The 18,746-nt window shown below is 41.6% G+C and overlaps 1 protein-coding gene across 2 annotated transcripts in view; it reads right to left on the reverse strand.

Annotated features, from left to right (window-relative positions):
- The window catches only part of LOC137249204 (zinc finger protein 665-like), a 146,921-nt gene that overhangs the window by 55,803 nt on the left and 72,372 nt on the right, over positions 1-18,746 (reverse strand). For both annotated transcript variants that reach the window (XR_010952287.1, XM_067780506.1), the window contains exon 5: positions 15,792-16,091. Coding sequence is in view for 1 of the 2 variants with exons in the window: in XM_067780506.1 (XP_067636607.1) it covers positions 15,792-16,091 (300 nt within the window). In the remaining variant the exon portion in view is untranslated. The remainder of the gene's footprint in view (positions 1-15,791; positions 16,092-18,746) is intronic.

Genomic DNA, 18,746 nt, shown 5'->3' on the forward strand with positions numbered 1-18,746 from the left:
CCTGATATTGGAATTGTGTTCCATGCCACTGATTGCAAGCGTTTTGCACTCAATAGTTTATCGTGTTCTGATACAACTTTCAATGCGGAAATAAACTGCTGCGATGCGTGTTTCACAATCGAAAAAGTAAGCGTTTTTCAATACCTGGGTGTTTCTGTTGACCAAAATCTAAGTTGGTCTACGCATATTTCTAGTTTGAAGTCGTACATGCGATCTACTGTTCGTTATTTTTATAGTCTAAGTAAGATTTGCTCAAAGGCTACGCTCAAAAGTATTTACTATGCCTTGGTGCACTCTAAGCTCCAATATGGCATCAGCTACTGGTGAGGTGCATCTTTCACTAAATTACAGCAACTTCTAACTATACAAAAATGCGTCATAATAAAAATATGTGACGCGTTTTCTGTGCTTCATCAATCGCGTCTATTGGATGACATATTGTCAGCATTTTGCGTGACGAAGACAATAACCACTCGGGCGGTGGCATCATTTCCGTCAATGAACTGGAAATTTTAAATGCATGACCTGAAATAATAGGTGTTCAAACCTGATGTTCTTTATTGAACATTTTGATACCACCCTTAAATCGGATAGCTTAAAACTAGCCTATGTTCGGGACGTAATGCTCCCTGGGGCTAAGCTGTCGCAGGCAGGTGATCCTTTTCCTCTCAACCGTCCTCACTACAGCTCTTACACCTAGCGTTGAAGGGATTTCCATACTTTCCGTGTGTAGGCTAAACATCCTTGCCCTGTGATTGTGGATGTGATCCTTAATATCTCTTTTCTAAATATAATCAGTATAAACTGTTATTTTCTGATCGTAATTAAATTTGATTGTTGGTTTTATACGAGTCTTGAGATTGGTAAGTATGTCACTATTGATGAATATAACTGATGGACCGTCAGCCTCAGAGATGTCTACCGTTACACCGGTCTTTGGTGAACCGATTTTCCGTTGCCGTGAATGTTCCTGTGAACTGGTAATCAATTGAGAGGTGGACGCATTATATTACACTTTTGTATAGTAAACCGATTAATGTACAAGTCATCCACACATGATGGTCATTCCAGATGAATGGCTATCAGAAGCTTGCGTGGAGGGGATGGTATAACCTAGAAGGCTGAACTTGGTCACATCAATTCGTTTTCGAGATACTCCTGCTAATACCTTAATGGCACTAGCCGGAACGTACCGGATCTATACCCGGAAAAGGACTATCAACACCGATAACGTTACCCAAAACCTTCGGGAATATCTTTTATCGTTAAGACAAAAGCAACAACAATGTATGCTATGTAATGTGGATGTAATGTTTTTTAAAACAACGCTCTCCATGTACATGTCTGTACAGGGAATTGTGGAATAATGGAAAATTTGTAGCACCTCACTTTAAATCTGTACTGCCAGCGAAGGCTTGGATAGATGTGGTTTGGTGACCGATGATCCCTTTGGCTCCGAACCCCTGCCTACAGGTGACCGGAGCGTCGAATTGTAATGCTGGGTGACCAACAATGAATCTTCTCACAGCGGAAACTTCTCAGGTTTACGGGATAAAGACTGAAATTCAGAACTTCATGTTATATCCAACGTAATCTATACACCTGTCGTCTTGTTCGACTGGTATGTTGTTAAATTTTTCCACCACTCCGCTGGAAGCACCAGTTGGAAAACGATTTAAACTCCGTTGGTTTGACCAATTGGCACCAGCTGGCAGAGCGAAGAAGCGGCTGACACACCTTGTTGGATGGCCATAACTGTTTAAACGGTTAAGCTCCAATTAAGTAAGTTATACTAAAGGACAGGGGTATACTGATAATACCCGTTCAAAACTGTCAGGGGCATGTTCAAAAGACACGTTTTGGCCTCGGCATTTAAATCCGAACAATGACCCTCACCCGCTCCAAGACCAGGAGTATGATCCATAGTCTTGTCGCAGAACCCTTTCAGCAGAAAATTTAAACAATTTTTTTTTTGCAAACATCTTTTGACATGAGTAAAGTCTTTACATTCAGGTTATTGATACCGATATCAAAGCACGTCTTTTGAAACCTTTTTACGACATTTTTGGCAGTGTATTAGCAGTCGACCTCTGCTCAAGAGTATTACCAGCAAAATCGATAAGCTGCAAACGTTTCAAAAATCAATAAAGCAAACTTAATTTCATAGTTTTTATTATAAAATTGCATTAAAATCAAGCTACAACTATATTCTATCATTATCATAATCAATAAAGCAAACTTAATTTCATAGTTTTTATTATAAAATTGCATTAAAATAAAGCTACAACTATGTTCTATCATTATTTAAAAAGTATTAATTTAAGTGCTATTTCAAAAGGGACCCTCTTTTTTGCCTCTATTCTCGTGTGCTTCCTAAATACAACCCGGAGCTCACTGGAACTAAGGGCGTTCGATATGACAGCTGTCAAATCTTCCGCCACCTTCTATCTTTACATTATGCTGGCTCGTTTGTTTTTAATGAGCTAGATTCTATTTTTCTTGTATTTCGTTAGTTTTATCAAATATAGTTTACACACTTGTACCAGTACTGAAATCTTATTAGGAGGGAGAGCTGGCTCGTTTCTTTTTAACGAACTAGATTGTATTTTTCTTATATTTCGTTAGTTTTTTCAAATACTAGCTTATTCCCGTGGGTTTTACCCCACGTTTCTATAAAAATATGCAGGCTACGCGTACCTAGCTATAGGTAAAACATGAGTTAGTAAGATTGAGTTCTGCTACAGCTAATGACTGTTGTTGTATGATATATTCATATTTGTAACAGGATTCCCCTCGCGTAGGTGAGGTTGACAATTCAGGTGCAGAAGCTCTGAAGCTATAAAGGTTTGTATTGCGCTCATCAATCCCTTGATTCGAAGCTAATGATCGTCCTTGAGCTTCATTGAATAGGAAATTTGAGGCATTTAAAATTGAAAACACAAATCTATCGGTATCAATGGAATCCTTGTTTTTAAACTTTTTTGTTTTCGAAATTTTCCGATAAAATGAATTGCTTCAATGACATTCGTAAAAGTTTTGTGATGAAAAGCCTTGTGCTTCCCACTACATAAGCGTGGGGAATCGAAATAATGAAGTATAAATATAATGATATATGGGCCCTTTTTAAGGATCAATCGATGAGGAGATGTTTCTGATGGCTCAAAAGAGCTAATAAACTCAATCGGATATGCACAGCTTGGGACTCTTCCACGACTGTGTTAATAGAGTGATAAGTTGCCTTGGTTCTAGTGATATTAATATCCTCATTTTAAGGTGCCTAAAGTGCCTTTTCTCAATACCATTTAGAGTTTGTAAAGATATATTAAATTTTTGGAAGAAACATTTGCTATTAAAGCTTTAGGTGATGTGGTGATGTCATAATTTCTCAAAACCTTGCAGGAAAAGAAATCAAATCTGTTAGTAAAGAAATAGGAATTTTGCCATAATTAATTTCAAGAAGTTGGTTAGCAAAAGCTGCTTCTGAAGTGTTTCCGCCAAAATGCCCTCTCATATTTCTAAAGAGAGTAAATTTTTGTACGTAAAGCCGTCTATAGACGAAAAAGCACGCATTTATTTCAACTGTGGCTGTTCCAGCAAGCAAACAGGAAAGCACCACCTTTGGGATCATCATTACACCTTAAATTCTTAAGGGTTCGGTCTAAAACTTGCAGCGACTGTTTATGAGTCATGGTGCACACATCGCATACCCTCACTATGGCCTGACCGTTTGCTTATGTAGCACATCGGGTGTATCAGATGTTTGCAGACAGTGGTCATTTAAATGCGGAGTTGTACATCCACTACACAAAGGGTATCCGCGGTATCGGAGAAAGCAATTGCCATAGTGATTTCTCTTTTTGTTCTTACCTACCCTTTTTGTTCTTACCTACCCTAAAGTTAAAATAAAAGAATACTAAAGCAATACCAGCCAAACCCAACTCTGCAATCAAACTTTACGTGTTGAAATAACCTAAGCTTTTAAGGCAGCCATAGTTCTGAAAGTCCCATTTGTCTTGTTTTTTTTTTTTTCAATTCCACCTATTACTGGCGCTGTTAGGACTTAACGTTATTTAGCTCCTTACCAATTTTCATTATTCCATTTGTATGGGAGGTGCCCTTATTTTCTTAGTGGTGTTAGGGATTGATCCAATTTAACTCTTTACTGGATTTCAATATCCTTGGAATATTTCCAGAGTTATGCTGTATCAAACATTCCATTTGAATGGTAGGTGTCACTTCCTTTCTTTATATTGAAGTTATGTTTAGCCTATGACCATCTTTAGAAGGTTTCTAGTGGGTGATTAAAATTTAGTTGTGATCGGCCGATCCGTTTAGAGCGCAACCCGATTTATACCTACATACAAACATTTATAATTTTAGCTTTATATATATATATATAGATGGAAGATGTGGATAGACTGAAGTTAACAAAGACATTTTAACGGCGGTAGATTATCAAACTGATTATTATTCCTCAGCTTGCGCTGCTTTTATACTATCTGTTGCCTCGTTCACATGTTTCTCCTATGGTCTAGACTTTTACCTTCTGGAACAGTTGTATCTCATACTTGTTAATTTAGCTATATGCAAGTGTATGTGTGAGTAACAACTTCTGCTCATAGCTGATGATGACGTGATGTGTATGTGAAATATTCTCTTTGCTTCAAGCTGCTGGTCATGTGTATGTGTGGCTGCTTCATTTAATGTGTACTTGTACATAAGTGTGCCTCCGCTATGGCAGGCACCTTGTCGCGGCGCGGGGGCTTATGCCGCTTCCGCGAAGTAGTGAACATACAAAAGAAGAGGCTCCGGCATCCTCCACCCGTACGGTTCGAGCTTCGTGGAGTGGTAATTAAGAACTGCTGTTTTTACCTTAACGGCTATAAGTGTGCGACTGATTTCGCATGTTAGGGACGGGTCTTCTTGTCCGACGAATGCGTCTGTTTCCCCATGTTAGGGGCGCCATCTGGTACACGCAGCCCTAACGGGTCAAAAAGTCGTCAAGAGCGTCTGCTTCCCCTCGTTAGGGGCGCACCTGGCACACATAGCCTTAACGGCACGTGTCCGTCTGTTCCCCATGTCAGGGGCGGCACACAACGACGTCTGTTTTCCCCAGGTTAGGGGCAGTCGAGTCCGAGTCTTTTGGAAGGAGTGGTAGACTTGAAAGAAACTCACAAGGGTGATGACGAATTCAGTTCGTCGATTATGAGCGGCAAAGGAGGAAGTAAATTTACGGTGCATGGGGTCGGATCCCCAGTACCGGTGGTAGATGGTGGGCCAGAAGGTCATCTGGCGTCACGATCCAGCGACTTCTCAGGCTGTGGAGTGGAACACCAGGGTACACAGTCTACGAAACTACTGGGAGAACAAGAGCTCTGTCCCAGTCCGAGCACGCTCTGTGGAGCACGGCAAAAATAGTTTCTGAGTCTGGTGCTGAGGGAAGCGTTAGGTCTCGGTTGAGGAGTCTAACCATTGTCAGCGCCACCGAGGATGAGCTATCATCACTGGTGAGCGACGACCATGAAATAGACTCCGAGGTTGAGAGCTCTCTGCTTAATGACCAAGCCCAGACGTCAGAAACTGCGGAGGACAAAGGTTCAGAGTCAGAGAAGGCCAAAAGGGAGCAGAAAGCCCTTAAGGGCTACAAAAACTCTACCTTCGGAAGATGCAGAAGAAATATCCTGCCAGGCTCTTATTAGCAAGCACAGGAAGATAGTAGCAAGGCTTAAGGCAACTAACGCTGCTAAAACAGACGGCCAGAAAACGCCAGACGATCAGAGCAAGGACGCTAACCAAGCGTCCTCGTCCGGATCGATGGGCGCACAAGGCCGACAAAAGAATGAGATCCGATGAGGGACCAGAGAAGGAGTCGAAAAAGCGTGGATCTCACGCTACATTCGACTGCGCCTTAGGTCTACAAATGGCCATCATCGACACAATCAACCCTGACGGGAAGATAACGCCGGAAAGGTGGTTGCTTCAAGAGGGCAAACTAATGGAAAGAATGCTGGAAGCTGACAGCGAGGAGATATCCTCCGACGGGGCGGGTTGGCAGAAGGGCGTCAAGGCCGCCGGCTGCGGTAACAAGAAATCTCTGGATTTCTTAACGAAGGCAGTTCGCGCCTTGGGCGCTCTTTGGCCGGGATCACAGTTGGGGGTGATCTCCAAGTTTACCGCTTCGTCCGGTGGTCTCAGCGTGGATGCCACCTCCAGTAATGGCAACGGAGTCCATACTGAAACTACTGGGCAAACAGAAAAACGAGCTAGGGGAAGACCAATGACAGGTGGTCTCGATGACTCCTTCTAAGACAGGGGCGGACAGCGCTCTACTGATCGTAATTGATCAAACGTCGCTGCAAGCCATAAAGAAGCTTAATGGGGTCGTTAGATTTGGGCTGGGCTCCCTTAAAGTTTTTGTTTCGGTTAACAGGCCAGATTCCGCAAAGAGAGAATTTCGCGGTGGTGCAGATTAATTTGCGGAGTGGGCATAGCTCTAATCCAAGAACCCTGGTTGGTTAGGGACGGGGTTTGCGGATTAGGGCTGGACGGCTACCGTCTACATGCACCAAAGAAGGGTAAAATTAGAGCATGCATTGTAGCTAAGAAAAATATTAATCTATTCTACGCAGCACTGGAACGGAGACCTCGTCACTGTAGTGTGCGATCAAAAGCAGGGGCACAAGTTGCTGCATACTTCCCGTAAGATGGGGACACGTCATCACCGACACCTGTCTGAAAACTCGAGGAGTTCGCAGAAACGCATGGGACGGACCTTGTCATCGAATGCGACGCCAACGGACATCATGAGCTATCGGGGAGTAGCGACACGAATGCAAGATGTGAGGTCATTTTTGATTGTATGCAACAAAGGCAACCAGCCAACGTTTAGGAATAGAATTAGAGAGGAAGTCATAGATATCACCCTGGACTGGAGAGTGTCAGACACTTGCTCCTTCTCTGACCACAGTAGGATACTGTTCAACATCGATCTTGAAGTGCAAGTTCCCCGGCCATATAGGAATCCAAGAAAAACATAAATATTATGAAGTAGTATCTCACAAGCTGGCATCCACGGAAATGCACGTCAGACAGGGAGCTAATAATATAGACAGAACGATAAACCGACTGGCAACGATATTGACAAACACTTTTGAACTCTGTTGTCCCCTTACTAGACCGCGGAAAGCCCCGAGAACTACGTGGTGGAACACAGAGCTAAGCCAACTCAGATCAACAACAAGCTCCAACAAAGAAAAAAACATAGCCGGGTGGACTGGGATGCCTACAAATGAAGGTTTAACAAATACAAAAGCTGCATCAGGAAGACAAAAGGGATATCATGGGAACAATACTGTGAGAACCTGGCAACGACAAATGAGGCATCAGGACTTCGCAAAATACTATCAGGATCTAGTTTATCCCCTAGAAGCATAAGGAAGTCTGACTCATGGACCGTTTCCAGTCAGGTAACTCTAGAGGTCTTGATGGAGACACACTTTCCGGGATGTACGGATGCGATAGGCACGACGTTGCCAGAAAACCGCGCATACCCTCCGGAAACCGACGTCACGGACATCGTTGACCGGGATAAAATATCATGGGCTATAAAATCATTCGAACCCTACAAATCGGCGGGGCCGGAAGGTGTGATACCGGCTATGTTACAAGCCACTTGTGACAAATTGACACCATATCTACACGGCATCTTCTCATGATGCCTACAAGATGGGTATGTACCCGAAGCCTGGAGAAATGTAAGGGTGGTTTTCATTCCCAAAGCAGGAAAACTTAACCTCTCGGAAGCCAAAGACTATATACCAATAAGCCTCTCCTCCTTTATCCTTAAAACACTGGAGAAACTTATCGATCTACATATTAGAAGCAGTGCCAATCTCTGGCAGAGGGATGTAGCTCAGCACGCATACTATAAAAGGTGGAAAATGAGTTCTCTGTTTTGTGAGGTGTAAGTGCGAATGAGTGAATGGATCTTTATACAAATATTGTTAGCTTATTTATACTAAATTATTCTAAACATATTCTTACATACATATTTACTTTAATTATACATACTTACATACCTACATACAAATCGACACAAAAATGTACCTACATATTTGTGTTGAGTTGTGACGTCTGTGGGAAACGCAATGTCAGCAAATTCGCCTGAATGCAAATTTGGTTTAGTCGTGCGTTGTACACACACCTGTATTAAATCGTGTGAATTGCTCTGTCAGCAACAATTAGCAAATGCCCCTTATGTGTTGATTAAAATTTAGACTCTTTTTGTTACAGGGTAGCATATTAACTGGTTTACTCATTTGGCATGAAATTGTTGGCTGTTTACACTACAATACCAAAAAGGCAAATCAGTTGAAAGTGTCCTCCATGAGACAGTCAGTGCCATCGATAAATCACTGAACAGCAAGGAGTACACGTTAGCAGTTTTCTCGACATTGAGGGCGCTTTCAACAACGTGCAGACGGAGGTCATATGCAAGGCTCTTACACGATATGGAACCCATAGCTCTATAGTTGAATGGATCGATTCTATGCTTAGGAGTAGAGTTGTCTACGCGACCTTAGGGACTGGTTCTGTTGGCAAAATGACCGATGAGTTAGTGACTCTGATCACAGGCAAATTCTTTCCCGTTATCAGCGAAGTCATGGAAACGGAAATTTGAGACATTTCCCGATGAGCAGAAAAAAATGGGCTTGGGGTAAAACCAACAAAAACCGAACTTGTCCTGTTCACGACAAAGACAAAGATACCCTCCTTTAACTTACCGAGGCTAAACGGCACAACGTTAAACCTGTCTTCGGAAGCGAAATATCTTGGCATTATACTCGATTCCAAATTAAGCTGGAGAAGGAACGTTGATATAAGATCTAAGAAAGCTGTAGCAGCATACTACGCCTGCAAAAGGGCTTTTGGGCGGAACTGGGGACTGCCACCACATGGCATGTACAGCACAGTCATTCGACCGATACTAACATATGGAGCCCTGGTCTGTTGGAAGGCAATAGACAAAAAGAGTAATCAACAAAGAATTGGGAAGGTACAAAGGCTGGCGTGCCGGGAATGTCAGGCGCCGTGAGCAGCGCAACTCAGGAAGCTCTAAATGCAATATTTCACACGACGCCTCTACAAGTCGTCGTGTAGGGATTAGCCGCTAGAAGAGCTTTACGACTAAGAGAATCCAACATGTGGAAAACAGCTAAGCACGGACACGCAACGATTCTGGACGATATGACGAAGAGGCGATTAAACTGAATAATAACCGATCTAACATCCAAAACAGATCATTCCGACTTCCTGACGCATGCAGTGTATTCGAAGCCGAGGTCTATGCCATAGACAGAGCGGCAAGGCTGCTATAAGTGTGGCGGCAGCGTTGGTTAAATGAAAATGCACGAAATGTTTTAACGATGCAATTTTTGCAAGGTTTTAATATCTGATAAAACAGAATGAAATTCCATTGTGGTACAAAGAAAATGTCAAATATAAAGTATAACTTACTTATTCGTGTTTTTCGTTCATTCGTTTCCAAAAGAAAGATACCGTTATTTTAAGGGAAAATATACAGGGTTGCACGAATAGTAACAACTAAGAATTACAAATACATATATCGATACTTTTAAGTGTTGCGGTTTAAAAATTCAAAATTAAGATAATGTGGACTTAGGTAAAATATGGGTATGAACATCTAGATTCGATCAGTAACAATAAGCCATCTCAATGTCTCCCTTTGCTGGGTCCCTGGGCACAGCGGCATTGAAGGGAATGAGCTCGTGGATGAGATTGCTAGGAAAGGTTCCGACTTGGACATAAGTGAAGTGGTCAGTCCGACCGCCACTGAGTTATCTCCTAGGGAGAATCGACGAATATAAGAACAGGGCAGCGGACTTGCTATTGGTCCAGGGTTGACTGCGAAGTCTCAGGGTCCTTATGGCCATGCTTGGATAGGAAAGGCACCAGCTTCCTTCTCAAACTGAACAAATCTGCGGTGAGGGTACTATCGCACCCATGCTCCGACGGTGGCGCATACCAACAAGTTCCCTCTGCAGAAGCTGTCTGGATGAGGAAGAAGAGGAGTCGGTCTACCACTTTCTCTGCCGATGTCCGGGGCTTCAAAGAATAAGGCTCAGATTTCTGGGCTCACGCTTCCGCGACAGCCTGGCAGAGGTTGGGAAGGTGGACGTCTCGCTTCTTCTTGGGTTCATCAGGGAAAGCAAGTGGCTCGTTGGGGACCACTAGGAGGTAATGGGGCTAAACGAATTTGCCGCCACCCTGTACTTACTGAGGGCACTCACAATGGACAAAAATGTCTCAGAGTGAAAGTGTGGTTAACACTCACGCACGCCCTCTTAACCTAACCTAACAACAAAAATAGATATTAGAGTTTAAGTCATTTCAATTTAAATACATCAAAGTACATAGGGCTATCGGTTATTCCGTTGGAGATTCCAAATTCCTAATATGTTGCATGCTCTCCAAAATGTTGATCCTGATCGAACGTCGCACCTATGATTTTTGGGTGTAAGGCAGTCGGTAACGTGATTCCATCAACGTGAATGTTCAATATGGAGGACATTTGGCGCGTCCGTATTGCAAATAAGGTCGCCGATGATTTGGTCGGTGACAATGTCAGGTTTCGCGAGGCGATAAAACTGGAGAGCTCAGGAGATAGTTGTTTATTTTATTACCTAGTTCATCGATGGGTGACCCGGGGCCTGTAGCCATTATCGTGCAGTCATTGGCGTAGGATAGAATGGTAACTCCTTCTGATGGCGAAAGGAGCTTCGATATGTAGAAGTTAACAGAAGCGAAGATGGGACACCACCCTATGGTACCCCTTATTTAATTCTTCTGGGCTTAGATTTTGCGTTCCTGAATTGTACCGATGTTTGCCGACGAGGCAGATAATTTGCGATACACCTTTGAGGCTCGAAATAATTCACTAGGTTGTTCGAGAATCAGCAGAACAACCGATTTATAAGAAAATTAGCACGGAGGTATAATTATTATTGTTATTAAAAAATCCACAATAAAATTGTTATTCTTATTTTCCTATTAGCCAAATTAGTTTTTGACATAAAACTAAGAAAATAAGGATTGATGGTCCTTTACCGCATATATATCCGGTATGTCCCGGTAACAAGCCCCATTAAGATACAAGCTCGACAATCTCGGGAACGATTAAAATGACCAAATTGAACCTTCTAGCCCATACCACCAATAATTTTTTCTGAAGGGCTTTCATTACAAAAGGAATACCCGTTTGGGTCCCTGGCTATAATTTTTATAGGTTTCGCTTATGTCTGTTTTTTTATTCCTATAAACTTTAACGAAATATGCATCCACATTGAACGAAGCTCTAGATATAACCTTTATCGGCTGTGTATGGAAAATTTCAATCTTTTTTTCAAGAAATGTGAAGATTCTTCAATTTTTACATAAAAATTATTAAAAAAACAAAGTGAATGAAGCAATCGCGACCCAGAAGCAAGTGAATATTTTGACAGCAAAAATGAGTGTTCGTGACACTTTGCGTCGCTGTATAATACGAAAACACGTAAGACAATTACCTACAGTCACCGATAGTCACTGAGAGTCACCGAAGTGAATGAATGCTCTTATCTATATATATATAAAGAAGTGTACATTTTGATTGTCACTCCATAACTCGAGAACGGATAGAAAGATTGCCATGAAATTTTTAGGAAAGATACAGGAAGGAGAGATGATGGTTAGTTGATTTTAAAATCCCAAATCGGTTTAGCCATTCTTGAGTTATGATTTTTTTTAGAAAAAATTCAAATATGTATATAAAAGAAAGTGGTGTTAGTTACACTACGCATAACTCAAGAACGGATGAACCGATTTGGCTGAAAATTGGTGGAGAGGTAGCCCAGAACCAGGGAACGGACATGGGATACTTTTTATCCCGTTATGGCTAGGGTCTTGAGATCAAAACGTAGACCTGGGTAATGCTGGGATATGTTTGTAGAGTATGGGTGTCAAATGGAAGCTGTTTATGAGTACTTTAATACTGGGTATTTTTCGTACACCTGGGTGACTAGGGTCTCGAGATATAGGCCAAAACGTGGACCGGGAACCCCTAGAATGTGTTTATACAATATGGATATCAAATGAAATCTGTTGATGAGTGCTTTAGTACAGGGTAGTTTTCATACCTATTGGTGACTAGGGTCTCGAGATATAGGCCAAAACGTGGACCCGGGCACCCCTAGAATGTGTTATACAATATGGATATCAAATGAAAACTGTTGATGAGTGCTTTAGTAAAGGGTAGTTTTCATACCTATTGGTGACTAGGGTCTCGAGATATAGGCAGAAACGTGGATAAGGGTAACACTAGGATGTGTTTTTAAATTATGGATATCAAATTGAAGCTGTTGAAGTGTGCTTTAGTACAGAATAAGTTTTATGCCGCTGGGTGACTAGGGTCTCGAGATATAGGCCAAAAAGTGGACCCGGATACACCTAGAATGTGTTTTTACATTATGGGTATCAAATTGAAGCTGTCTGTCTCGCTGTTTGTCTTTTTTTCGGGAAGTAGACCAGAGACGGACTGGGGCTGTGATTAGGACTAGGACTGGGACTGAGGCTGAGACTGAGACTCGGAGTGGGACTGGGACTGAGACTCGGAATGGGACTGGAACAAAATACATACCACCAAGAATGAGAAAAACTTGAGAGAAGAGAAAAGAGAGAAGGAAAAGACTGAGAAAGAGATAGAATGAGATGAAGATGGTGATAGATGAAGCGAAAAATACGGAGGGAGGAGTGAATACAAAGATTAGGAAAAAGTGTAGAGGGGCGAGGGCAGAGTTAGACGGAAAAAGCTTATTAAAATGTATGCAGATAGACCAAAGTTTAGGGCAGAACAACGTCTGTCGGTTCTGCTAGTAAATATATAAATGTAAGGCGCGATAACCTCCGAAGAGATCTAAGGCCGAACTTCTCTTCCAATTTGCGTCGTGCTCTCTTGATATTCCCTACAAATTGGCCGAACGGGACCACCATGTTTTATGCCGACTCCGAACGGCATCAAGGCAGATGAGTTTTCACTGAGAGCTTTTCATGGCAGAAATACGCCCGGAGCGCTTGCCAAACACTGCCGAGGTGCGACCCCGCTTAGAAAATGTTCTTCTAATTGAAAAACCTTATTTCTAAAATTTTGATGTTGCTTTGCCCGGGATGTGAACCCAGGGCATACGGTGTGGTAGGCGGAGCACGCTACTATCACACCACGGTGGCCGCCTATGAATGCTCTTATATGATACGAATTTGGTTTCACTTGGGTGAAAGTGACTCTTCGCGTCGCGTTGCGTTATGCATAATAACGCCGTTAGTCGATCTGCCTATTTGCACGGCATTGGTAAAAGTTTGAAGTTGCTTTGGAAGGTTGAATTCTATCTTACTTGAGCCGATTTGTTTTGAAAATCAATTTTATTTGCTGTCAAAAAAGCTACAAACTACATACAGAACCTACGTTAATTGACTGTAATTACAAACTATTGCAGTGTGGCGAGTATCAGCATTTCTAACAACACTATGCTGTTAGTAAATAAACACAACAACAGTAAGCCATTTACACACATATGTACATAGAAGGCGACGAAGACTATTTCACACACATAAACCGCAGCTTAGGTTAGGTTAGGTTGAACTGGCCGGTCCATAAGGACCTCACATAGACTAAATGAGTCCGTAGTGTTACCAGAAGTTCATTTTAACCACCAAATTGAAAAACCCTATCAAAAACCAGGACCTATGTTATAAAATAACTCCGTCGTATTGGCAAAATGCTAGAAGCTTTCTAGGAGCTAAGCCACTTGGTGCTTCTAGATCTGACAGCTGTATCACTGCTAAAGCTGGAGTCTCAGCCTGGCAAGCGCAGGGCACGAGCACAAAACGATCATCGATCGTTTCTTCCTCCAACCCGCACTTCGTACAACTACTATTATTGACCACGCCTAATTTAAAGGCATGTGACGCCAGAATGCAGTGTTCAGTCAGAATACCCGTTATGAGTCTACAGTTTTTTCTTTTTAATGAGAAAATCAACAAAAAAAGAAGCTTGAAGCAAAGAGATTATTTCACATACACATATGTAGTCATCAGCTAAGAGCAGTAGTTACTCACACATACACACACATATAGTTAGAAGAAAAACATAAACTACAGATATAGCTAAATAACCAAGCATTAGATACTACTGTTCCAGAAGGCATGTTCATGAAAAGTCTAGACCTTAGGAGAAATAGGTGAACGAGGCTAACTGAGAGTAGAAAAGCAGCGCGGTGCAAGCCATAATAAGTTAGTGTAATTGTAACACGCTATTAGTGAGGTACGCGAGTATCGTAATTGTGAAGTACTACTACAGTAAAGTTGTAAATAAAGGAGATATTGCTATACTGAATATTTGAGTTATTTATTCGAGAGTTCAGCGAATCGAACGATAGAAGAAGGTGCAAAACAATCAGAATTTCCCAAAATTCGTTACAGTATTTAGAAGAATATTTTTCTTAGAAACTAGAGAAAAATAGTATATTGCTATTGCAATTTTCAAAATCAACAAACCAGTATAGATACCGCTAAGAAGAATGCATGAAGGACCTTGTACTAATTGCCTTTTCTTCAATTGTTTAATCACCAATTGAGGACGTACAAATGTAGGTTAGTACTTTTCCATGCAAGCATAAATGGTACATTGCCAACGCTTATTTAGAACGATGACATTTGCTATTTTTATTATTATATTTTTCGAACAATTTCAATAAAGATATTTTTCCAGTTAACTTCCTTGTGCTTTATTACCATTTAAATAACGAAAAAACTGGTAATAACGGTCAATAATTAAATTTTGGTAATGATATTTTAGAGTGGCTTTAATTAAATGCAACCGTGTGATATTTGAGTGAGTTTTGTGCATGTACGACGTTTTTCATAATTGATTGGTACTAGAAAAGTGTGTGCACACTCAACAAAGCCATGGTGGGATAACCAGGTGAAGTAAATTCTAAATTCTTCTTTGTTCTGTCATTCGGCTATCTGAAGATTTTTCAATTGGGTATCTTTGGTGTTGGCTTCCATAAGTAAGGCTGTGTTAAACTAATACGTCCATATTTTTGATATTTCCACTATATATGTATGTTTAATTTGTTCCCAAAAAAATTAAACAGGACTTTGTTAAAACAAAGTATTTGAATTCAACATGCTACGTTACTCCGGAGTTTTTTTTTTTTTTTGCTTATGCTCCGGCTTTGAACATAAATAGAGCATAGAGCAGATGCGTAGCATAAAAAGTGATAGCATTTCTTACACTCTGCTACGAGCTACAAAAAATTATAAATCTTTCACTGTAAAAAATTTAATGAGCTGATAGGCCTTAGTTAAATAAAACATAATATTTAAAGTTGTGTTTTAGTTTTACTTCGTCGATATTTCGATTTCAGTCTGAAATCATCTTCAGGACTGTCAAACACAACTTTCGTTCTTATGCTTTATTATAATTAATTTTTGAACATCTGATCAGTCGATCAAACATAGTCATATGTGTAAGTTCCTTTATTATATACCTATATACAAAATAGAATATTATTCTAATAGTCCTTTTTTCTATATTAATTATAAAATTCTTCACTCTATTTTTGACCTAATATATCTAATAATACGCCAGCGAAAAACGGTCATATTTGAAACTTTTTGACTACCACTACATTACGATGATCAAATATTCTATTAATGCCACGTTATTTTCTTACCTTCTCTCCAATATTTGCTGCTTTAACTTAGCCTCTTCTTCCTTTAGAGCTGTCATATTTTGGTCACGCGTTTCTGCATCTTCGTTTTCATGAGACGTTAAGTGTAATCGTAGCTCCGCAGCTAAAGGAAAAGCCAAGGGACAAAACTTGCATCTGTGAATATTTACACCCAGATGTAAACGTAAATGCGTATGTAGTACACTTATTTTCATAAAGTCCCTTTCGCAGTACTTGCACTTGTATGGTCTTTCACCGGTATGAGTGCGCATATGGACGGTTACATGTGAGCCGTGAGCAAATCTATTTTAAAGACAGAATGAAAAGTTATAATAAAAAATGACGTTATGATGATGATTTTAATACATACTACATTTACAATAGCTCCAAATACGTACCTCCAAATGAGTTGAGGTTACCCACTTTATCACCAAAATCAAAATCCCTATAATCAGATTACCCAACACGGAATCCCTATTCCCTGTCTGAAATACATTCACATTCACACAGAATTTGAAGACGACTAAACAACCAAATGATTCATTGGGTTGCGGAGCGCAACCCTCTCAAGGGATTGCTAGCGCAATATATAGCTTATCCAACCCAATTATAAACCCTACTTACCCGTATTTCTTTAGCAGACGAGGTCCTTGCGACCCCAAGTTCTTCATGAAACTCGGGAAGGGGGCGGGATAGCCTACAAGGTGCAATGTGGTCATATTAAATCGTTCCCGATATAGTCGGGCTTGTATCTTAATGGTACTTGTCACCGGAACGTACCGGGTATTTATCCGGAAAAAACATCGATTACAATCCCAAAACCCTTCAGGAAGTGTCGCTACAACAACATGATAGTATGTAGTCTGTGCGCTCGGTAAAGGAGCGGTCTGCCAACTCAGAAACAGCACTAATGTTGGGACGGAAGCGATACATGGAGTTTAGGAGAACCCTCTCACAATACCAGGCAGCATTAAGAATTATGCAGCGCTTGACTGCAGTGATCGACCCAACCGACAGCGAAAGCGAGCGTGGAAGAATGTCGAAGACAGTTCACTCACTAAGACTTTGCTATGAGCAATTCTAAACTTTGCAGCCTGATTTTAAGAGACAGAAGACGAAGGGTAAACAGGAACCACGCCACTATATCTGCAAGGCAGAGCAAAGAGGGAACTCTAAGTACTGAAATACCACGTACCTCAAAACTGTAATGCATAAATGCAGGGAAAGAGTGGCATTAAAACTAAAGACAAAAAGACTAGTAAGCTAACGGGTGATGCAGCTTACTCGGTGATACTAAAGGGATCCAACGCTGAGACAACTATTTTCACCGAGAAGAAGATGAATGAAGGTGGTGAATACAGCACTGATCCCCACTATACCAAAGGCCCATGTTTGAGTATCAAGTGTAGTGAAGTCGGAGGATACGCTAAATATGTTGCAGCGTCAAAACCAGAATATACCAATACCTGAAAACGGCGACAAATGACGAGGGCGTAGACACAGCGGTGGAGGTGTTGCAAGCGGACAATCAGATCAATGGTGCTGTCAGTCTTAACAATATCCACAATATGCTGAAAGCTGGCTAGGTAGAAAGAGCCTCGTAAGCCTTGAAGTAGCGTCTGTTCACGCCACAAGGCTAATACTCAATTCGTCCTAGGCGACCCATACTAAAGCCCTAGTTCTTAATAATCGAAGTTTTCATAAACGACCCGATCTAATGCAAGGATTCTGCTAAGCAGTTATTGTTTCTCTCAACAGAGTAATGTCAAACGGCACCATCAATCGTGGGTTTGGTTCACTTCAGCCAACAGAAAATGATATACGCGATCCTACGGCACTATAATATAATTTCTAGCGCGTGGCCTTTTTATAAGCTGTTAGGCCTAAAAATATAAGCTGTCGCTAAGGTGTATCTTGTTTCTCAGGGTGCGTTAGTGTTTTATAAGGAGTGCATTATAAAAACCTAAGCCTGCGACTAAAGTGTTGTTTATACGGAATCCCATATACTTACATGCTGCTGGAAGCATAACTGTGTATGGGCAATATTACTTTGTGCTGCCTTCTAGTGCCCATCGTATAGGGGTTGATAACGCAATACAAGGCTTTATAGCTTCAAAGCTTCCGCTACCCAATTGTGAACCTCACCTACGTGAGCGGAATCCTGTTACAAATATGAATGTATCATACACATATTTAGCACGCGAGGCTTTGGCGACCCGAAGTTCCTCATGGAACAAGGGGGTGGGGGCGGTATGGTCTAGAAGGTTTAATGTGGTCATAATAATCGTTCCAGAGATTGTCGGCCTAGTACCTTAATGTTGATTTGTTACCGGTACTAACCAGATCTATATCCGGCAAAGAACCATCAACATCGATAACAGTCCCCAAAACCTTCGGGGAGTGTCTTTATCACGTTTCCCAAGGCAGTCGGTTCTATGCACAGGAGCGACTCGGGATTTTTCTCGACCAAGGATTGTCATCCGCTCAGCAATTCCTCGCAGCGGGACTGCTCCATACTCTCTTGCTCCGGGCAGGTATCGAACTCAATCCGGGTCCGCCTCCTGACCCCGGACCTGAGAAATGGTTTTTCTGCGTTTGCCGGAAAAGAATCTTTTTAGGACGGTCATACTTTTGTCAGTGTGTCACGTGCAAGGGATGGTTGCATCGGACAGGTTGTTCTGGGCTAGACCCCAAAACCAGACGTCCCCGTAATTTCTAAAAATCTTTTGTGGCTCCCTGCTGTTTACACCCAAGGGCGTCCCGTAGTCTGCGCCTTAGCGCCTCCCCACTACCTTCCAGCAGCTCTGCTGCTCAGCAAGCCATTACAAGTTCCCCTGTTGCTGTTGTTGTTGTTTTAGCAATGTTTCGCTCCACATAATAGCTGCGACCGATCACAAATTGTCATCAATGTCCTCTAACGGAAGTCCAAGGAACCATGCTGTTTCAACAGGGGTGGAC

This window comes from Eurosta solidaginis, chromosome 4 (genome assembly GCF_040869045.1).
Source record: "Eurosta solidaginis isolate ZX-2024a chromosome 4, ASM4086904v1, whole genome shotgun sequence".
In the NCBI taxonomy this organism is placed as follows: domain Eukaryota; kingdom Metazoa; phylum Arthropoda; class Insecta; order Diptera; family Tephritidae; genus Eurosta; species Eurosta solidaginis.